Here is a 19,776-nt window from a genome sequence, read left to right as displayed (position 1 = left end):
ATATACCAGTGACTTGTGAAGAAAGAGATCTGCCAGCGGGAGGCTGAAGACACCAGCCTGAAGATGACGAATGGGACTTTGTCAAGACGTCGCCAAGACACTTGCAATTTTACGCGGGAGAAAACCCGAACAACCAAAGACCTACATATATATATATATATATATATATATATATATATATTATAGTAATAACCCACCCCACTTGCATCTTATATATATATTAATATATATATCTATATATATATATATATATATATATATCTTTGGTTGTTCGGGTTTTCTCCCGCGTAAAATTGGAAGTGTCTTGGCGACGTTTCGACGAAGTCCCATTCGTCATCTTCAGGCTGGTGTTTTCAGCTTCGTGCTTTGAGCAGCAATGTGTGGTCTTAGCTGTTTCTTCCTTTTAACTGCCAGTGGGGGTATGAACTGATTGGGTGGGAGCTTGGCTGTGTTCTGATTGGGTGGAGGTGTGTTCTGAATGGTTAGGGGCTTGGCTGTGCTCTGATTGGCTGGGGGAGTGTTCTGTTTGGTTGTGCTCAGGTTAGTCTGAGTTGCAGAGGGGTTTAAGATTTTGGGGTTAGGGAGTCGTTTGTCAATAAGGGCGGGTTTCCAAATGGCTGGTAGGCGGGAGGTATCATCTCGCTTGTTCATGCTGTGTGGGCGTTTTTCTATCTCGATGGCTTCTCTGATTATTCTGTTATTAAAATGTTCACTTTTGGCAATGGTTCTGGTATTTTTAAAGTCAATTTCATGTCCTGTGGCTTTAAGGTGTTGGACCAGGGAAGATGTTGGTTCCTCTTTTTTTGACTGAGTTCTTATGTTCTTCAATGCGTGCGGGTGTTTGTATGTAGGTCTTTGGTTATTCGGGTTTTCTCTCGTGTAAAATTGGAAGTGTCTTGGCAATGTTTCGACGAAGTCCCATTCATCATCTTCAGGCTGGTGTTTTCAGCTTCGTGCTTTGAGGAGCAATGTGTGGTCTCAGCTGTTTCTTCCTTTTAACTGCCACTTGGGTGGGAGCTTGGCTGTGTTCTGATTGGGTGGAGGTATGTTCTCATTGGTTAGGGGCTTGGCTGTGCTCTGATTAGATGAGGGGTTGGTTGTGCTCTGATTGGATGGGGGAGTGTTCTGTTTGGGTGGGGGCTTTGTTGTGCTCAGGTTAGTCTGAGTTTCAGGGGGATTTAAGATGGTGGGCTTCCTTGCTATTTTTTGGCTTCGTGTTCGTGTTCATGCCTCATCTTCATGGTGGGTGTCAGTTTGCTTCATGTATGGATTGGAGGGGTTTAAAATGGCTAATGAAGCAGCTGTGGTTTGGCTTCTGGTTTTTGCTCGTGCCTTATCACCGGTGTGGCTTTGGGTTTGCTTTTTGCGTGGATGTGTGGTGGTGACATCCTGTGTGGTTTTTATGAGTTTGGTGTCATTCTTTGTGTTAGGGAGTTGTTTGTCAATAAGGGCGGGTTTCCAAATGGCTGGTAGGCGGGAAGTATCATCTCGTTTGTTCATGCTGTGTGGGCGTTTTTCTATCTCGATGGCTACTCTAATTATTCTGTTATTAAAATGTTCATTTTTGGTGATAGTTTTGGTATTTTTAAAGTCAATTTCATGTCCTGTGGCTTTAAGGTGTTGGACCAGAGAAGATGTTGGTTCCTCTTTTGTGACTGAGTTCTTATGTTCTTCAATGCGATTTCCCTTGCAACCTCTTTGCAGATGCACATGTTGGGCAGCTGGCAATATAACTTTCTATGTCCTTTTTCATGGATGGCCACCAAAATTGCCGTTTAATTAAATGTAAAGTTTTTGCAAATCCAAAATGCCCTGCTGATTTTGTGTCATGGCAAAGGTGCATGAAAGTGACACTTTGGCTTGTTGGTATATATAACTTTTCCCCTACCCAAGGCAATCCGTCTCTCATTGTGCACACATTTTTGTTTTTCTGGAACCATTCGTCTGTTTCCAAACTTTTTCTGAATTCAATTCCAGTTTGGCTGTCCAGTTGTGATTTTAATTTAGCTTGGGTTCTTGTGGCTACTGGTGCTGCCAGTTGTGACTCTGCCATTATTGGTTTACAGTCTGTGATTCGTCCACTGTTATATTGGGGCATGCGAAATAGTGCATCTGCCAGGAAGTTCTTTCTCCCTGGTAAATGTTTGAGCTTAAATTGGAACTGGTGAAAATGCTGGGACCAGCGGGCTTGTTTGGGATTGAGTTTCTTCGACGTTTTCAGGGCTTCCAAATTTTTGTGATCAGTCCACACCTGGAAGAGGATTTTGTTGCCTTCCAGGAACTGTCGCCACGTGAGTAATTCCCAATGTATCCCATAAGCCTCCTTCTCCCATACGGGCCAGTGCTTTTCTGTTTCCGTGAGTTTCTTGGATGTATATGCACAGGGTTGCAATACCCCTTCATTGTTTTCTTGTAATAGAACAGCCCCCACTGCCACATCACTTGCATCTGCCTGTATTACGAAGGGCTTGTCCATGTCTGGGTGCCTTAGTACTGGTTCGGCAGAAAAAAGTCTCTTTAGTCTCTCAAACGCTGCTTGGCACTCCATTCTCCATGTTAGTGGCTGGCTAGGTTTTACTGAGGATGCTCCCTTCATTTTTAGCAAGTTAATGAGGGGCAAGGCTATTTGGGCAAATGAGGGGATGAATTGGCAGTAAAAGTTCGCAAAGCCCAGGAAACTTTGTAGTTGCTTTCTTGTGCGTGGTGGTGCCCAATTTAATACTGCTTTGACCTTCTCTGGGTCCATTTCAATGCCCTGGGGGGATATGCGATAACCTAGGTAGTCTATCCTTTCCTGGTGGAATTCGCATTTTGAGAGTTTGGCATATAGGTGGGCGGCTCACAGCTTCTTTAAAACCGCTCTGACAAGGTTGACATGTTCCTCTTTTGTTTCAATGAAGATAAGAATGTCGTCCAAGTAAACCAGGACCCCTTAAACAGGTGCTCCCTTAGAACGTCATTGATTAATTGCATAAAGACTGCAGGGCCCCCTTGTAATCCAAATGGCAAGACTTTGAATTGATAGCACCCCATGGGGCAGTTAAATGCAGTCTTCCATTCATCCCCTTCCTTAATTCTCACGCGATAGTAAGCTTCCCTTAGGTCTAGTTTAGAAAAAATTTTCCCTTTCGATAGGTGTGACAGCATGTCTTTCATGAGGGGCAGAGGGTATAGGTTTGCTTTCACTGATTGTATTCAGGGCCCTATAATCCACGCATAAACGTAAAGAGCCATCCTTCTTCTCTCTAAAAAGGACCGGGGCAGCCACTTTAGGCTTGGCTGGCTCAATGAAACCTCTCTCTAGGTTTTTTTTTATAAATCTTTCCATTTCCTCCTTCTCCTTTGGGCTCATGGAGTATAATCTGGGCTTCGGGAGTTTTGCCCCAGGCTTGAATTCAATGGTACAGTCTGTGGGTCGGTGGGGGGGGAGCTCATTCGCCCTCTCCTCACTGAAGACTTCAGCAAGGTCCTCTATATTCCTCTGGTATTTCTGTTAATCTTTTTTCCTCTCCTATGGATGCTTTTTCTATTCTTGATTCTGGTAGCCTCCCTTGGGGTTTTAAGTCCATAGGGTCCCCCTTCGGGAATTTGATTTCTGTCGTCCTCCAATTTACCCAGGGGTTCCATTTTTTCAACCATTCCATCCCTAGAATCATTGGGCATTCCATACCTGGGGTCACCACAAACGTTATGTCTTCTTCATGTTTGCCCAGGGAGAGGTGTATTGGTAGAGTGGCTAGGGTAGCTGGCATCCCCCGTGCTATGGATCCATCTAACTGGCCATTTGAGATTGGTTGTTCCAGTCTCCTGAATGGGATGCCCAGATTCCCCACTAGTGTTGGGCTAATGAGGCAGCGGGTGCAGCCAGAGTCTATTAAGGCTTTCACCTTCACAGCTTTGGGCATGGGGGGGATTAATATAGTCACTGTGTTGAAGATGGGTGTGATGCATCCACTTACCAGGGGTTCGCCCTCTGAGCTGTCATCTGAGGCATCCACCGGCCCTGTGGTGTAGGCTGGAGTTCTTTCCCCTTGGTGAGCAGAAGTGGGGGGTTCTGCAATTTCCATCATTCTCATGGCCGTTTGTTTTGTCTTAGCTGAAGACTTTCCGGATTTGTTGATTGGGGATCTGTCTGGGTTGTGCTGGGCGGCCTTTGAGCGGCATTCTACAGCTCGATGCCCTTCTCTTCTGCACTTGAAACACCCCATTTGCTTCTTGGCTGTAGCCGATGATTTCACCGGTTCGTGTGTCAGCTCAGGCGGGGGGCGGCTCCATTGTTTTCCTCGGCGGTGCCTCTTCAATATGTCGATCTCTGCTTCCTCTGCCAAGACGTACCATTCCTCAAGTCGGTGTGGGTCCCCTCGGGGCAGGCAAGCGTCATATAGATCATAGTTTAGTCCGTCTTTGAAATGGCTAAGGAGGATGTCTTCTGGCCAATTCAGTTTGCTGGCAATGGCCCGGAATTCTTGTGTATATTCAGCCACCAGGCGTTTGCCTTGCCTCATCGTTTTTATCCTTTCACGGGCTTTGCGATCAGCCAGGGGGTCTTCAAATCGTCTTCTCAAAGAGGACATGAAACAGTTGAAGTTACTGAGTTCTGGGGCATTGGAGTCATGCAAGTTCACCACCCAATCTGCAGCCGGTCCATCCAGGGCAGATTGCACGATCCGGATGCGGGCTTTGTCGCTGTGAATGTCCTGCCCATATTCCTCCATGTAGCTGAGGACTTGGGTTAGGAAAAATCCCAAGCGTGTTGGCTCCCCTTTGAATTTCACCTCCAACGGTGGACATCTTGGAATGGATCGGTGCCTCCGTTGTTGGTGGTAGTGTCTTCCGTCCAGATTGCCATCTGTGGTCCGGTAGGGGGTGGGGGCTACTGGATCAGTAGATGTCCCCGGGGTTGCAGGTTCCACGTCCCCCTCGGTGTCTCTCCCTTTGCGGCTCCAGGAGCTGGGGTGGCCGTAGGGCTCAGGATTCTTCTCTCCTAGGGAGCTGAGAGTTCTCTTCATCAGGTCAATAGCTTTCTCTAGGATCCAGTCTGAGTACGGTGCGCAGCTTCCTCCCTCTTCACTTGCGTGCAGGGATTTCTCCATCTCCTGCTTCCATTCTGGTTGCTTGGTCCCCCGTCTCAGGGTCACCTTTTTGATTCCTTTCCCCACTCACTTTTCTTTCCAACGCCCATTGACCAGCGAGGCTTGTGGTCCCGTGTCTCCACCACTTCTTCTCCTGAGGAATCTGACCTCTTGGATCCCAACATCTGGCAAGGTTCCAACTGGGTCAGCGGCTCTCTTTCCAGGGAGTTTTCCCCCTCTCTTGCTCCATTGTCTGACATGGTAAATTTTTGCAAAATCCCCCGGCAAGGGTCTCCCTTCCAGGTGGATTAATTTTGCAAGTCCTGTCTAATGTAAGGACCCACCCCACTTTGCATCTTAAGAAGACAGAACTCTTGGAATAATTCTTCCAACAGGAATCCTTTATTAAGAAGAAGTGGTTGCAGGCATGCTAGACAGGACTTGGGGTCCAAGCTCTCCCATTCAAGGTTTTAAGGGGTTCCCCAGTAGTCCCACCCAATCACCCCCCCTTCCAGTGATAGTTTCAGGCATCACAATTCCACCCCTTTTTTTCTTTCTTCCGTCTGGATGGAGACTTCAGATAAACTACATGAAAGGTAAATAACCTCCTTTGTTATGGTAAGGTTCTTTGGTGCTAACTACATTCAAACTCTTTGAGGTTGCAATAAACACATTCAGTTCCTTAGAAGTATACTGAAGGAAGTGAGGGCCATAAAGCCCCTTTGTTCTCCCCCTTCTCTCCCTCTTATGGCAGAATCCAGAGAGGGCAGAATTGGGGTTTTCTATATTTGATAATTAAAGATGAAATATAATTGGATTCTGACAAGAGGTTTGCAATGACAGGTGAGAGGGGTGATCCCATGGGTGCTCCTTCTGTTTGTATTTTTGTCCATTATAGATGAAGTATGCGTTGGATAGGCAGTGGTTGGTCAGATCTAAGATGTGTTTGGGGGGGGTTATATTTGTTTTGGATAGCTGTCAAGGCTTCTTTGATAGGAACTTGGGTGAAGAGGGATATGACATCGAAGCTCATGAGTAGGTCGCTGGGCTGTAAGTTTTGTTTCTTTATGATCTCTATAAACTGGAATGAGTTTTTTACGTGTGAGGTGGTGGAGTTTTCCATCATGTCAGGAGCTTTCCAAATTTCAAGCCTCAGACAGCTTTACTATATAAAGCATTTTTAAATTGCCAAAAAGCTTAAACCACTGCTTAAGTTCAGGGGAGGGGGAAGAAATTCCACCACCTCCCTAAAAGTGAAGGGCTCGCTGTTGAGCTGACAAAAAGCTCTTTACCAAAAATCCACCTCTAGTAAGAAATAAGATGGTATTCTCACTCGGCTCAGCTGCTTGCTGCCATTCTGAGCTTCTTCTCCCTCTCCGATGATCAGCTGGCAATGGCAGACCACATAAATGCGGTCTGCCTTTCTTCTGCTGGGGGTTCCTTTGGCTCCAGCGAGCTGGCTACTGCCGACCCATGATCTCCAAAGCTTCACCCCTCGGTGGCCACCTCTCTGGGGTGGATTTCAGCCCATATGGGCCCACCGGCAGGCGAAAATCAGACCTGGGGGGGAGGAAAATCTCTTCCCTGGGTCTATTCTTCAGCAACATCACTGGAAAATCCCTAAAATCTGTCATTTTTTAAATTTGTCCCTTTTGATTGATTGAAGCTGAAATTTCAAAACTATGCAAGGTTATGATTTCTTACAAGTATTTTATGCTATCTGATCATATGACTCAGAGTAATAGGATATCTGAATTATGATTAATATTTTTAAGAATAAGTTACAATAATTAGAACTGAAAAATCAATTTGATTTTCTGGCTGTTGTTGGATATCAAACACATTCTATTCCTAGGGAACTTTTATCAAGATTTTATCCATCTTCTGTGCAGTGACTAAGTCATGGCAGAAATTATACCATGTCAATAAGCCAACAATTGAGTTATACATATTTAAACAGTAAACATGGAGCCTAGTGTATATGAAGAAATCCTGGAATTAAGGATATGGCAAGAGATAGCAAATGCGTACAAAGATAGTTCCCAAAAGAGGGAATGCAATTTATGTGGGCACTCCCTTGAGCAGGTTAAGATCTTTAAATATCTAGGGATAGTTTTCAAGCTTCAGGAAGTAGAAATGCTCTCCTGGATTAGGTATCCTGCAATGCATAGAGATCTGCCCCAATTATTCAAACTTTTTTTTTCTAGAGGAGCACTATCTGCAATTAAGTTTTTTGCTGTTAAAGCCCAAACACAACTGTTATACAAAGACCAATTAGGATCATATAACAGAATGATAAATTTAGAAAGAATTCAAACCAAATATTTATAAGAATCTTAAACCACAGTGCTTTCCCACTGTAAAGTTGAATCCAGTCTCTGAATAAATATCTTTACCTACTGGCTAAAAGCTTTACCTGACTGCCCCAGGAATTGTTGATACAGCACCAAAGAGGAATTATGGAGTTTGTCATTTGGAGTTCTAATAACTGTCTGGTTTGGTACAGCAACTAAACAGGACAGGCACAGAGTTCAACAGATAGAAAAAACAATTGCAACCAGGCTGCCTTCCATTGAGGATCTGTATACTGCACAAACCAGAATGAGGGCTGAGAAAATATCTATAGACCCCCTCACATCCTGGACATAAACTGTTTCAATCTCTCCCTTCAGGACGCCGCTTAGGGCATTGTATGCCATAATAACTGGATGCAAAGGCAGTTTTTTCCCTCGTGCCATCACTCTGCTGAACATCTAATGATCACTGTTCTGTTTCTCACGTTGGTAGGCATTGAATGAGGCAGAGTAACAAACAGGTACTTCTTTATTCAGCTTCAATAGAACAGCAAACAAAATGGCTCTGCCCCCTTTTATACCTTTTGCAAGGGACAGCACCAGCCAATGAATGCAACGTATTTTCCCGCTCCTGCGCATGCTCAGTAAGCTGAAAACAGCCTGTCTGGCCCAGGCAGGCCACATGGTCTGCCCGGGTCTCAGTGGAGCTTCCTGAACCTGCTCTGTCAATCAGAGCCCAAGATATAACACCCCTCCCCTCCTGGTTCAGGAACAGATACTTAATATTTTACAATACTACATGTGGCCTCACAATGTTATATTAACAACCAATAATACACAACATTATAGGTCATTCACTTACCAAAATAATAATTGAAATCAGTTACAAGGAATATATACAACATTCCTCATACATTACATCATAGCATAATTAAGTCAGTTCCCCAAAAGACATACACAAGCTTTTCCATTACAATAAAATACACAAGCATTTTATGGTTGTAAGGACAGAAACCTCACATAGTCCTTTAAAAACTTTGGTGGGCCCTTGGCCTGCTCCGATTGTGTCGGAGCTGCTGCAAGCCCCCGATCTGCAAGCTCGCCTGCCAGGCTCGGCAGACCGGGACTTTGAGACCCATTTGATATGGGTGAAACCAGATCGTGAAGGCTGGTCTGTTCTGGTAAGCCCAAACCTTTGTCCATTTGACTTTGTCTGGCCCTTTCCGGTAGGCCCAAACCAGAGTTCCTTGATAGGGTGGAATTCCCCAGATCAGCATAAACAGCCAGCTGGGAGCACTGTCCCATTGGCGCAAAGCCTGAGGTAGATGTGGCATGAAAATCTGATTGAGTGCAGTGGCCCATTGGCGCATTGCCTGCAGAAGGAGTGGTGTGGCAAGTTGGTTGAGTGCAATGTCCCATGGACACTGTGCCAGAGTTAGGAGCTGCCTCATTGGCAAAATGCTTTCACTGAGAGACTGAGATCCATGATCGCAATCATGGTCCTCCTCCCCCCCGAGAGCAGAGTCAGGAGCGGAAGGGTGGCTAGGTAACCTCCAACACAGCTGGTCAATGTGCCTGTGTGGCACACGACCATCTTCCAAGGCCACTTCGTATGAAAGTGGCCCAGTAACTTTGCAGACCACCGCTAGCACCAAGAGATATCCAGATCCATAGTTCTGCGCCCAAACCGGATCACCCACTTACAAATGCTTTGGTGCCCATGGCTGTGACACCTGTGAAGACACCCGGTCTGGGTGTAATCTATCTAACTTGGTGATAAGGCGGCGACCCCATCGGAGCTCAGCTGGGCTGTTGCCCGTAGATGTGCATGGAATGGTACGGTGGCAGAGGAGGAAATCTGCCAACCTGTGATGCCAGTTTCCATAGGTGAGCCATTTCAAGACCTCTTTTGTGGTGTGCACCATGTGCTCAGCTTGGCCATTTGAGGTCGGGTAAAAAGGTGCCGAAGTAGCATGCCTAATCATATTTGTCCTCAGAAAGGACTGGAACTCTGAGCAGGTGAATTGAGGTCCATTGTCAGAGACGAGGACATCTGGGAGCCCGTGAGAGGCAAAAAACTTTTGCTGAAGCTCTTGGCTCTTCAGACTGCAAACTAGCTGGTCTTGTAGCCGTTCTTCCAAGTCTTTAAACTCGCAAGGCCTTGCAGCTTGACGCAGAGCAGCAATGAAGTCTGCGGTAGATTCTCCTGGACGCTGGTTCCGCTGTTCAAAACCATGTTGCCATGCTATGACCGACAGCTTTGGTTCAAAATGTTCTTTTAGCATTTTTTAAGCTCCACTTAAGCAATGGATTCCAAGAGTCCTGGAACAACCAAGTTTTCAGCAATGTCAAAAGTCTCTTGATCGCAAGCACACAGCAGCGTCACAGCCTTAAGTCCATCCTCACGAACTTGGTTGACTCTGAAGTAACTTTCCACCCTGGCAACTTAGGAGCTCCAGCGTTCTGGATGCGTGACGTCGAACTCAGACAGATGCCCAATCTTTGCCATGATGATTCTTGGCGGCCTCTTTCAACGCCTCGTGCTGCGCAGGCTTTCGAAGGGGTTCTAGGGTGGCCCTAGCCGTATTCTCCTCCAGCATCTTCGTACTGACAGGCAGAGTGGAAGGAAGTTGGAACGCCAAACTTCTAAGCACTTGCAGGTTTTCTGTTGTGAAGTCAGCCTTTGAATCTTCTGCAGCACGATCCCACCTTCATTGCCAATGTTCTGTTTCTCGCGTTGGTAGGCATTGAATGAGGAAGAGTAACAAACAGGAACTTCTTTATTCAGCTTCAACAGAAGAGCAAACAAAATGGCTCCACCCCCTTTTATACCTTTTGCAAGGGACAGCACCAGCCAATGAATGCAATGTATTTTCCCACTCCCACGCATGCTCAGTAAGCCGGAGACAGCCTGTCTGGCCTGGGCAGGCCACATGGTCTGCCCAGGTCTCAGTGCAGCTTCCTGAACCTGCTCTGTCAATCAGAGTCCAGGACATAACAATCACAGTATTATCTTATGTCTAAGAATATTTACCCAGGTAGTATGGCTGTATTACTAATATCCCTCTCACCCTTCCTATTACCTTTCTGTTATTGGTATCTTATGATTATATTACTTTGTTGTTTATACAGGTATATACACGAGGGCTTATGCACTGGAGACAAATTCCTTGTGTCTCCAATCTTACTTGGCCAATAAATATTCTGTTCTGTTCTGTTCTGTTCTGTTCTAAAACTACATCAGAGTTCTAGTGAACTGATTCATCTAATTTAGGCAGACAACTTCAAATCTTCTTGGAGAATAGCTGTTTAAAAGAAACTGAGACAATACAACTTTTCCAAGGATGCCATTTTAACTTCAAGGCCAGATCAAGCTAAATTAATATTAAGGCAAAGGAGTTTAGATAAAGAAGGTCAAATAGAAATCACTGCTTTTTCTCACAATATAATAACCAAATTCTAGTGCCTAAACTAGTTTCACAATTACATCATATCACAACCCCCAGATTGAATACAGCTCATTTGTAGTGTGATTTAATGTTCTTCCCATAGCTGTTTTGGAAGCGAAATATAGGAAAACATCATATGAAACTTGACACTACCCCTCTGACGTGGGTACCATAGAAACTACAGCTCATGTTTTTCTGTGTTGTCATTTCTACAAGGATGTTTGCCACCCTTTTTAAACTTTCTGTGGCACTCTGGTAATTTTTACATGCATTATTTGTTAGGCAATCAGGACAACTTAATTCCTCTAAAAATAGCAAAAATTTGCTACATTACATGTGAGCTTCGCTCACAAATGGCTGCCAACAATTTTGATGTTAGGGGTTAACTTTATTTTATTTGTTTTATTGAAAGTATTTTTACTGGTCAATGACCAGTAAAAAGGTTTCTGTCTGTTCTACTAATTAAAATTTGGCCTTTAATTAATTAATTAATTTAATTCATTCATTAATTTATTTTTGTCATTGCAAATGTAGCACATGCTGGTCTCTCAGTTCCAAGTAGCAATAAAACATGGGCAAAAAGTTGAAACTTGGTTCCTGTGTTAGATTCTTGATCTAAAATCTAAATCTAAATATGTAACCACCTTGAAAATTCAGGATGGATGCCATTTCTTGGGATTGCTTTCAATAATGAAAGTTCATGAAGAAATTGAAATATAGGGAGAATCTTATATGGCCTTTTAAAAACAACTTGAGTTTTAGACACATCACAGAAAATGTAGTGGATCTGGACTTTCTTCAGCTATAAATCTCTTCATATCTGCTATTTAATTGTATTAATCTTGTATGAACAATGACAAACTCCATCCCACATTCACTAAGAGTCAGTCATTTCCAAACACAATTAATATTAAAGATAGCTGAGGCATAGCTGAGCAACCAATATTAATATTAATAAAGTCCTTATACCATCCAGTACAGATCTTGTGCAGAAAGAGAGAATAATACTCTGTTATCAGGTCACCATAGCTTCTGATATTACTGGCTCAGAAAAATGATTAGCCCATTGAACTAAAATTTATATTTAATTACAGCTTGAAAGAAAACCTTTATAAAATGATGTATCATTGGTACTTCACCCCAGATAGACTAGCAAAAATGTATAAAGGGGTTTTAATAAGTATTGGAAACGTAGTCAAAATCCAGGATCATTTTATTAGAGATGGTGGTTGTTGAGTTCTTGGTTCGTGTGTAATTGATGAAGACACATGGTGACAATTAACAAACGCTTTATTCTCTCCTCCTACAACCAAGCAAAAAAGCAAAAGGCATGCAGGCCTTTCATAGGGCCAGAAACAGACAGTGTTAACCAATAGGAATTTAGCATTTTCGTGCCTTGCGCATGCGCTCAAGGCTGGCGCCGCTCTGTCTGGTCCCGGGCAGCTTTTGGAATGCCCAGGACCAATTGCAACATTCTGAGCCTGCTTTCAGCTCTTGCAGGCTCAGGACACAACACCCCTCCCCCCTAGATAGAACACACCTAGCTTACACACAGGTGCATTGTGCAATGCAGGGAGAGTGGTATACAGATGCATTATCCAAATGCAAGGAGGGCGGAAATGCTTGGGTCTGCACGTATGCAACCTCTTTCAAAAATAATTGTTAACTCAATTAAAATATACCCAAAACAAAATAGCATATGACACTCTTACTTAAATGTTGATTTCTTCATTCAGGACCTCGTAGCCAGGTTCCTCATGGGTTGACAGCAACCTCACAAATTCTGCTAGATGTTTAGGTGGGCACTTGGCCTGCTGCGACCTTCTAAGGGCCGGTGAAGTTGCCTGGCCTACCTGCTCGCCTACCAGGCTAGGCAGCCAGGGCATTGATGCCCTAAGTATCCAGGTGACCCTGCTGAGGGTGCCTGGCCTACCTGTTCGCCTACCAGGCTAGGCAGGCCAGGACTTTGATGCTCCAAATACCTGGTTGACCCACCCAGCTGCTGACTGGTTGGACCCTCTGAGTCCAAACCAGTATACCTCAGAGGGGTGGAAGTCCCTGAGCCCACAATGGACTTCTCTTGGGAACACTGTCCCTTGAGCCGAAGGCCAGCAGTTGAAGAGGCCTGAGTGGCGGAAGTGCCCCAGTACTCTGTAGCCCCCAAGCACGTGCCAGAGGTGCCAGAGTCAGGAGCCACCTCCATGGCAAACCCCTTTGCTACTGACTTTCTTTTGGGAGCAATTGCTGAATTATGAGTGTGCCCCTGATGGAATTCCCTTTCTATAGCTGTGTGTGATTTATGTAGATACCCCCGGTCTGTCTCCTTGTCTGGAGCACTATCTGACATGTTTGAATAGTGTGGTTACCCCCGGTGTGACTCCCTGTCTGGAGTAATAACGGATGTGTGGGATGACCCCCTATCCTGTGAATTTCTGTTTGGAGCACTTGCGGAATCTTGGGATGACCCCCAAACAGCCTCAGCAGCTAGTGACATATTATGGTCCTCCCCCCCCCCAGAGCAGAGCCAGGAGCGGAAGGGTGGCAGTCCAGTCTCCAACGCAGTTGGTCTGTGTCAGTGGTTCTCAACCTTTCTAATGCCGTGACCCCATAATACAGTTCCCCGTGTTGTGGTGACCCCAGGGGTGTGGCCAAGTGGGTGTGGCCACCAATAAGAGGGAGTAGGACAGCTAACGAAAAGGGAAAAAATGGCGGACAGCGTGGTTTGACGACTCCCGTGAAATGGTCGTTTGACCCCAAATGGGGTCCCGACCCACAGGTTGAGAACCACTGGTCTATGTGTTGGCAAAGAATGCGACCGTCATCCAAGGCAACTTCGTATGACAACGGCCCAGAGACCTTGCAGACCACAGCTGTGACCCAAAGATGTCCAGGCCCATAGTTCCTGGCCCAAACCGGATCGCCCACCTGAAGTCTCCTAGGTGCCTGCAGTTGTGACACCTGTGAAGCCACCCGGTCTGGGTGCAATCTGTCCAGTTTGGTAATGAGGCGGCGACCCCAGCGGAGTTCTGCAGGGCTCTTCCCCGTGGCTGTACATGGTGTGGTGCGGTGTGCAAGAAGGAAATTTGCTAACCTGTGATGCCAGTTACCATAAGTCAGTTTCTTGGGAGCATCTTTGATAGTGCGCACCATTCTCTCTGCCAGTCCATTGGAGGATGGGTGGAAGGGAGCAGAAGTCACATGCTGGATAAAGTTGGCCTGAAGAAAAGCCTGGAATTCAAAAGAGGTAAATTGAGGGCCATTATCTGAAACCAGGACATTTGGAAGCCTGTGCGATGCAAAAATTCCTCTCAACACCTGGATGGTCCTGGCGGTAGTAGTGGAGGAAACAGGAACAACCTCTAGCCACTTGGAATGGCTGTCAACAACGATCAGGAAGAATTGCCCCTGAAAGGGCCCAGCATAATCTATATGCACCCTTGACCATGGGGTTTGAGTTTCCTCCTACCTATGAAATCCTGAGGCATTTCAGGCCATGACTGTTGGCACAGTTGGCAGCGTGCACCTGAGCCTCGATGGCTTTATCGATTCCAGGCCACCAAAGATGGCTGCGCACAAGCGCTTTCATCCTGACTATACCAGGATGTCCCTCATGCAGAGAGAGCAAGACTCTAGACCTCAATGAGGCTGGGATTACTACCCTGCTACCCCATAATAGGCAACCCTTGAAAATGGAAAACTCATGCTTCTTGTGCCAGAAGCTTTGGAACTCAGTATCTGGGCACTTGTCAGGTCATCCTGACAACACCCAGGTCAGCACGCGTGTAAGCATGTGATCAGTGGCAGTTTCTGCAGCGTTTAGGGGAGATTCAGGCAACTCCTGAATGGAAAGAATATTGATAGCAGGAGCAGGATCTGCCTCTACCTGTTTCAGAGGTAATCTGCTTAGGCCATCTGCATGACCCATCTCTTTTCCAGGTTTGTGAACTAGAGTGTAGTCATATGCTGACAGGAAAATGGACCATCTCAGCATACGAGGAGAAATGATATGTGGTGTCTGTTTGTTAGTGGTAAACAAACCCAGCAGAGGCTTATGGTCTGTATAGATTGTGAAGTGGCAGCCATATAAGAAATCATGGAATTTCTTTATGCCAGCCACTATGGCCAAGGCTTCTCTGTCAATCTGAGCGAAATTCTGCTCTGCAGATGACAGAGTCCTTGAATAATAGGCCACAGGGACTTGTATCCCATCAGCCTTCAGATGGCTAAGTACTGCTCCCACCCCATAAGGAGATGCATCGCATGTAATGCAAACAGGCAATTGCTCATTGAAATGTGCTAAAAAAGCATTTGAAGTGAGCAAGGCCTTAACCTCATTGAAGCTCCTGTCATGGACTTTGGTCCACTGCCATGGAAACTGCTTGTCTAAGAGCCTGTGTAACAGCTCTGCCACTGCAGCCTTATGTGGGAGAAATGCATGGTAAAAATTTAAGAGCCCCAAGAAGGCTTGGACTCGGGGCTTGGGGCCTGCTGAATAGCTTGCAATTTGGATTCAGCAGGGTGAATGCCTTGGGCATCAATCCTGAACCCTAAGAAGTCAGTGGAAGTGACTCCTATCTTGCATTTATCCTGCTTTAATTTAAGGCCTGCTTTTCAAAAACGAAGCAAGACAGCCCTTAGCCTTTTTGCTAAATTTTGAGATGACTCCCCAGCAATGAGGACGTCATCGAAGTAGGGACAGACCCCAGGAATACCTTGAAGTGTGCTCTCCATGACACTTTGGAATATGCTAGGGGCTACATTTACCCCAAATTGCAGTCTTTTGACCTTGAAGGCCCCCCTATGAGTTACAATAGTCTGGGCCTCTGCCGATGCCTCATCAACAGGTAGCTGTTGATAGGCCTGTGCCAGGTCAAGTTTTGCAAAAATGCACCCCCCCCCCCGTGAGGGAGGCCAGAATGTGGCTTACAACAGGCACTGGATAAGTGTGCTGTTGCAATGCTTTATTCAGTGTGCATTTATAGTCTGCACATATACGGATTTCCCCATTAGCCTTTAGAGGCGTTACTATGGGGGTTTCCCATGGACTAGAATCCACAGGTTCTAAAATGCCCTGTTGGAGCAATTTGTCCAGCTCAGCATCTATCTTACCCTTGAGGGCAAAAGGTACCCTCCTAGGCTTTACCCTGATGGGCATGATGGTTGGGTCTAACCGTAGTGCAATGGAAGGCCCCTTGTAGGATCCTAGCTCTGAACTAAACACATCTGCAAACTCCTTGCAAACCTCTGCAAGGCCCAACATTTGCAAGTTGTGCAGCACAGTTACTTGGATTCCCAGAGCCTCGAACCAATCAAGTCCAGTAAGACTTGTACATTCACCCCCAGCTACCACCACATCCAGGAAACCTTCAAAATTCTTATGGTGTACCTTGAGTGTGGCCTCCCCATTCACACATACCTTAGAATTTTGAAAATCAGTGAGTATTAGGTTCGATGGCCTGAGTTTAACTCGAAGGCCACTGCTTCTGCAAATCCTTTTGAAGGTGTTAATTGAAATAATTGAGAGAGCGGACCCTGTGTCCAACTCCATCAATAAGGGAACCCATTGCAATCTCATGTTAATGCAAATTTTCTTCTTAAGGGGCTTGTGTGTGTCTCTGTCCTAACAATACTCCTGCGCGATGCACAGAAGCCCACCCTGTGTTGGCTGGGGACGCTGGTACCTTTCTGAAGCAATTCTTCCCAAGGTTGGACCTTCTGGCGACCCAAACAGATGGAGGCTATGTGGCCTTGCCTGCTACATGCCCTGCAAATGGCAGAGCGGAACCTGCAGTCAGCTCGCTTGTGGCATCCTCCACACCCGAACCACTGAAGAGATGCTGGGGCCTTGTCTGGACATCCCTTTGGCCTCCTCTCAGCTGGCTGGTGAAGTCTGTCCACCTCCTCCTCAGGATCCGCTTCTGATTCTTCTTGAGCGTCCTCTTGATGGATGGTAGCTGTGGCTGGAGGGTTCCTGGCAAGCCTCAAAGCCTTCACAGACCCGCCTGCTGCTTCCTCAGCTGCCATCTCTCGTATCGCGTCTTGGAAGGAGACATCTTCTTTTGCAAAAATCTTCTGTTGTAAGTCTCTGTTTCTTAAGCCACATACGAAGCAATCTCGCAGCCTCTCTTCCAGATCCTTGAACTCACAAGGCCTGGCTGCTTGCCTTAAGGCAGCAATAAAGTCCGCAGCAGATTCACCTGGCCTCTGGTCTCTCTGCTGGAATGCATGCCTCCAAGCAATGATGGATAACTTCGGCTTTAAGTGTTCCTTCAACATCTTTTTCAAGTCAGCATATGTTACTGACTCCAGAAGTGCAGGGGCCACCAGATTTTCTGCGATGTCAAAAGCTTCTTGTCCACAGGCACACAAAAGAGTTGCTGCCTTCAGGCCGTCTTCTCTTATCTGATTTACTCTAAAGTAGTTCTCCACCCGTGCTACGTAGGAATTCCATCTCTCTGGGTGGGAGACATCAAAATCAGTCAAGCAGCCAATCTTCAACATCGTAAAATTTACAACCTTCACCAATTGCCTCCTCTGCAAGCTGATGTTTGGGAAAGGGTCCTTTAGCCAAGCTCACCCCCAGCGACGCTGTACTGGCAGGCTGAGACGCTGATGCAGACGCCGTCTTCCCCCTAGTCAGGACTTCCTGGGTGAGTCCTTAATTCTTTTTTTTTATTGCTTGCAGAGGATCCCACCTTCATCACCAATGTTGAGTTCTTGGTTCGTGTGTAATTGATGAAGACACATGGTGACAATTAACAAACACTTTATTCCCTCCTCCTACAACCATGCAAAAAAGCAAAAGGCACGCAGGCCTTTTATAGGGCCAGAAACCAGACAGTGTTAACCAATAGGAATTTAGCATTTTCACGCTGGCGCCACTCTGTCTGGCCCCGGGCAGCTTTTGGAATGCCCGGGATCAATTGCAACATTCTGAGCCTGCTTTCAGCTCTTGCAGGCTCAGGACACAACAGTGGTCTTACAAATATGTGAAAATATACTGGATAAATATAAAAATGATGATGCAGAAAATATTTAAGATACAAATATTAATTAAACATAATTGTTTTCTTTTAGATATGATGGAGAAGCCAATTGAAAAACAATTTGAGGTGCTATTCCTTCACATCAGGGTTCCTCAAACTTTTTAAACAGGGGGCCAGTTCATTGTCCCTCAGATTGTTGGGGCGGGCAGACTATAATTTGAAAAAAATAATGATTATAGAACAATGTAAAATCAAGTATAAAATGAAAAAATGAAACAAGAAAAATTGATTGATTAATTATTTGAATGAGTTTTTAAGTGAAGAAAATATACAACATTTCCAGTGAATCCACACATGTTTTGTTTGGGAATGCAACTGCTAGTTTTTCCACAAATAGTTTTTAAATTGTGGGAAGATGGCAGAAGTTTTCCTTTCTCACTTGTTTAATGAGTATGTCCAATTTTACTTCAAATGCTTTCACATATGAATGCATATCACAGATGAGCTTCCCCTTTCCTTTAAGTTGCACATTGAAACTGTTGAGTAGCTCTGTTACATTTGTCAGAAAGGCAAGATGCCATTTCCATTCAGCATTTCTTGCAGATGTCTCATGACCCAAACTAGGTAACATCAGCAGTGCCAGAAGAGAGAGGGTTTGTGGAGTGAAGGAGAAGAGAAGAGGAGGAGGGCAGTTGTGGGTTCCTTGGTCCTCTCTGAGCTTCATGGCTTTCTTGTAGACATCTCATGACCCAAACTAGGTAACATCATCAGTTCACTTATTATCCCATTTTGGGTCCTGAAACATCTACAAGAAAATCACCATCCTCAGAGACCTTCCCCCAAGGACCCTTCATTTTAACCCTGAGACAGAAGTATTCTCCTTGATTGGCATACTAGACTGTCTCAAGGCAGAAGAACCTGCCTGGCAGGATCTCATTCCTCTTTCCCATGGGGCGCATGGCAATGCCCCCATCCTTCCTCCACTTTTTCCTGGATCCTAAAGGCCAATGAAGTTTCTCTCAACCAACAGCACCAGCACCCCTGGTTCCTCTGAGCTGCTCCACTGCCTCCCGCTTTGTCTAGCTCTCAGGGCTTCACCTGGATGCGGCACCCCCCCATTTGTAGATCGGGATGCTCCTCCAAAGGCTGACCACGTCCTCCCTCCCAGCAACTCCACCGACCTTTCATTGCCTCAGCTCAACACAACCCCTCACAACCTCAAAATAACCTTCCAGGAGCAAATTCTCCTCCTTTTTTCTTGCTCACCCTGGTCGCCCCTCACAAATACCTTGCCCTTCAGCCACTCCCCTCAGACCCATAACCAGCACCCCACTCCAGAAGCCCCACTGGGGTCAAGCCCACTCACTTGGAGCCATTGCACTCGCCACCTCCAGTGGGGCTGAGTCCCTCAGCGATGGTGGGGTGACGTTGAGGGCCAGCGACACCAGTTTCCTCTTGGCTGGCATGGTGGCGGCTGTGAGGACCCACCCCACTTTGCATCTTAAGAAGACAGAACTCTTGGAATAATTCTTCCAACAGGAATCCTTTATTAAGAGAAAATGGTTGCAGGCATGCTAGACAGGACTTGGGGTTCAAGCTCTCCCATTCAAGGTTTTAAGGGGTTCCCCAGTAGTCCCACCCAATCAACCCCCCTTCCAGTGATAGTTTCAAGTATCACAATTCCACCCCTTTTTCTTTCTTCCGTCTGGATGGAGACTTCAGATAACTACATGAAAGGCAATTACTCTTCTTTGATATGTTAAAGCTTAGAGGCCACAATAAACACACATTCAGTCCTTTGAAGTGTGCTGAAGGGAAGTGAGGGCCATAAAGCCCCTTTGCTCTCCCCCTTTTCTCCCTCTTATGGCAGAATCCAGAGAAGGCAGAATTGGGAGTTTCTATGTTTGATAATTAAAGATGAAATATAATTGGATTCTGACATCCGGCCCCTCTTAACAATAAGAGAGATCCACCT

At 45.8% G+C, this 19,776-nt stretch overlaps 1 protein-coding gene across 1 annotated transcript in view; it reads right to left on the bottom strand.

The window, feature by feature from the left end:
• Positions 1 to 19,270, bottom strand: part of LOC120297521 (interleukin-5 receptor subunit alpha-like) — a 51,995-nt gene extending 32,725 nt beyond the window's left edge. The window contains exon 1 of the mRNA XM_039320242.1: positions 19,168 to 19,270. Within this exon, the coding sequence (XP_039176176.1) occupies positions 19,168 to 19,267 (100 nt within the window). The 5' untranslated portion in view covers positions 19,268 to 19,270. The remainder of the gene's footprint in view (positions 1 to 19,167) is intronic.
• Positions 19,271 to 19,776: the final 506 nt, after the last annotated feature.

The sequence above is a fragment of the Crotalus tigris genome, unplaced genomic scaffold (genome assembly GCF_016545835.1).
Source record: "Crotalus tigris isolate CLP2741 ecotype Arizona unplaced genomic scaffold, ASM1654583v1 scf7180000023627.613776, whole genome shotgun sequence".
Taxonomy (NCBI): Eukaryota; Metazoa; Chordata; class Lepidosauria; order Squamata; family Viperidae; genus Crotalus; species Crotalus tigris.
The sequence above is the reverse complement of the archived record's forward strand: the minus strand, read 5'-3'. Positions and strand labels throughout refer to the sequence as shown.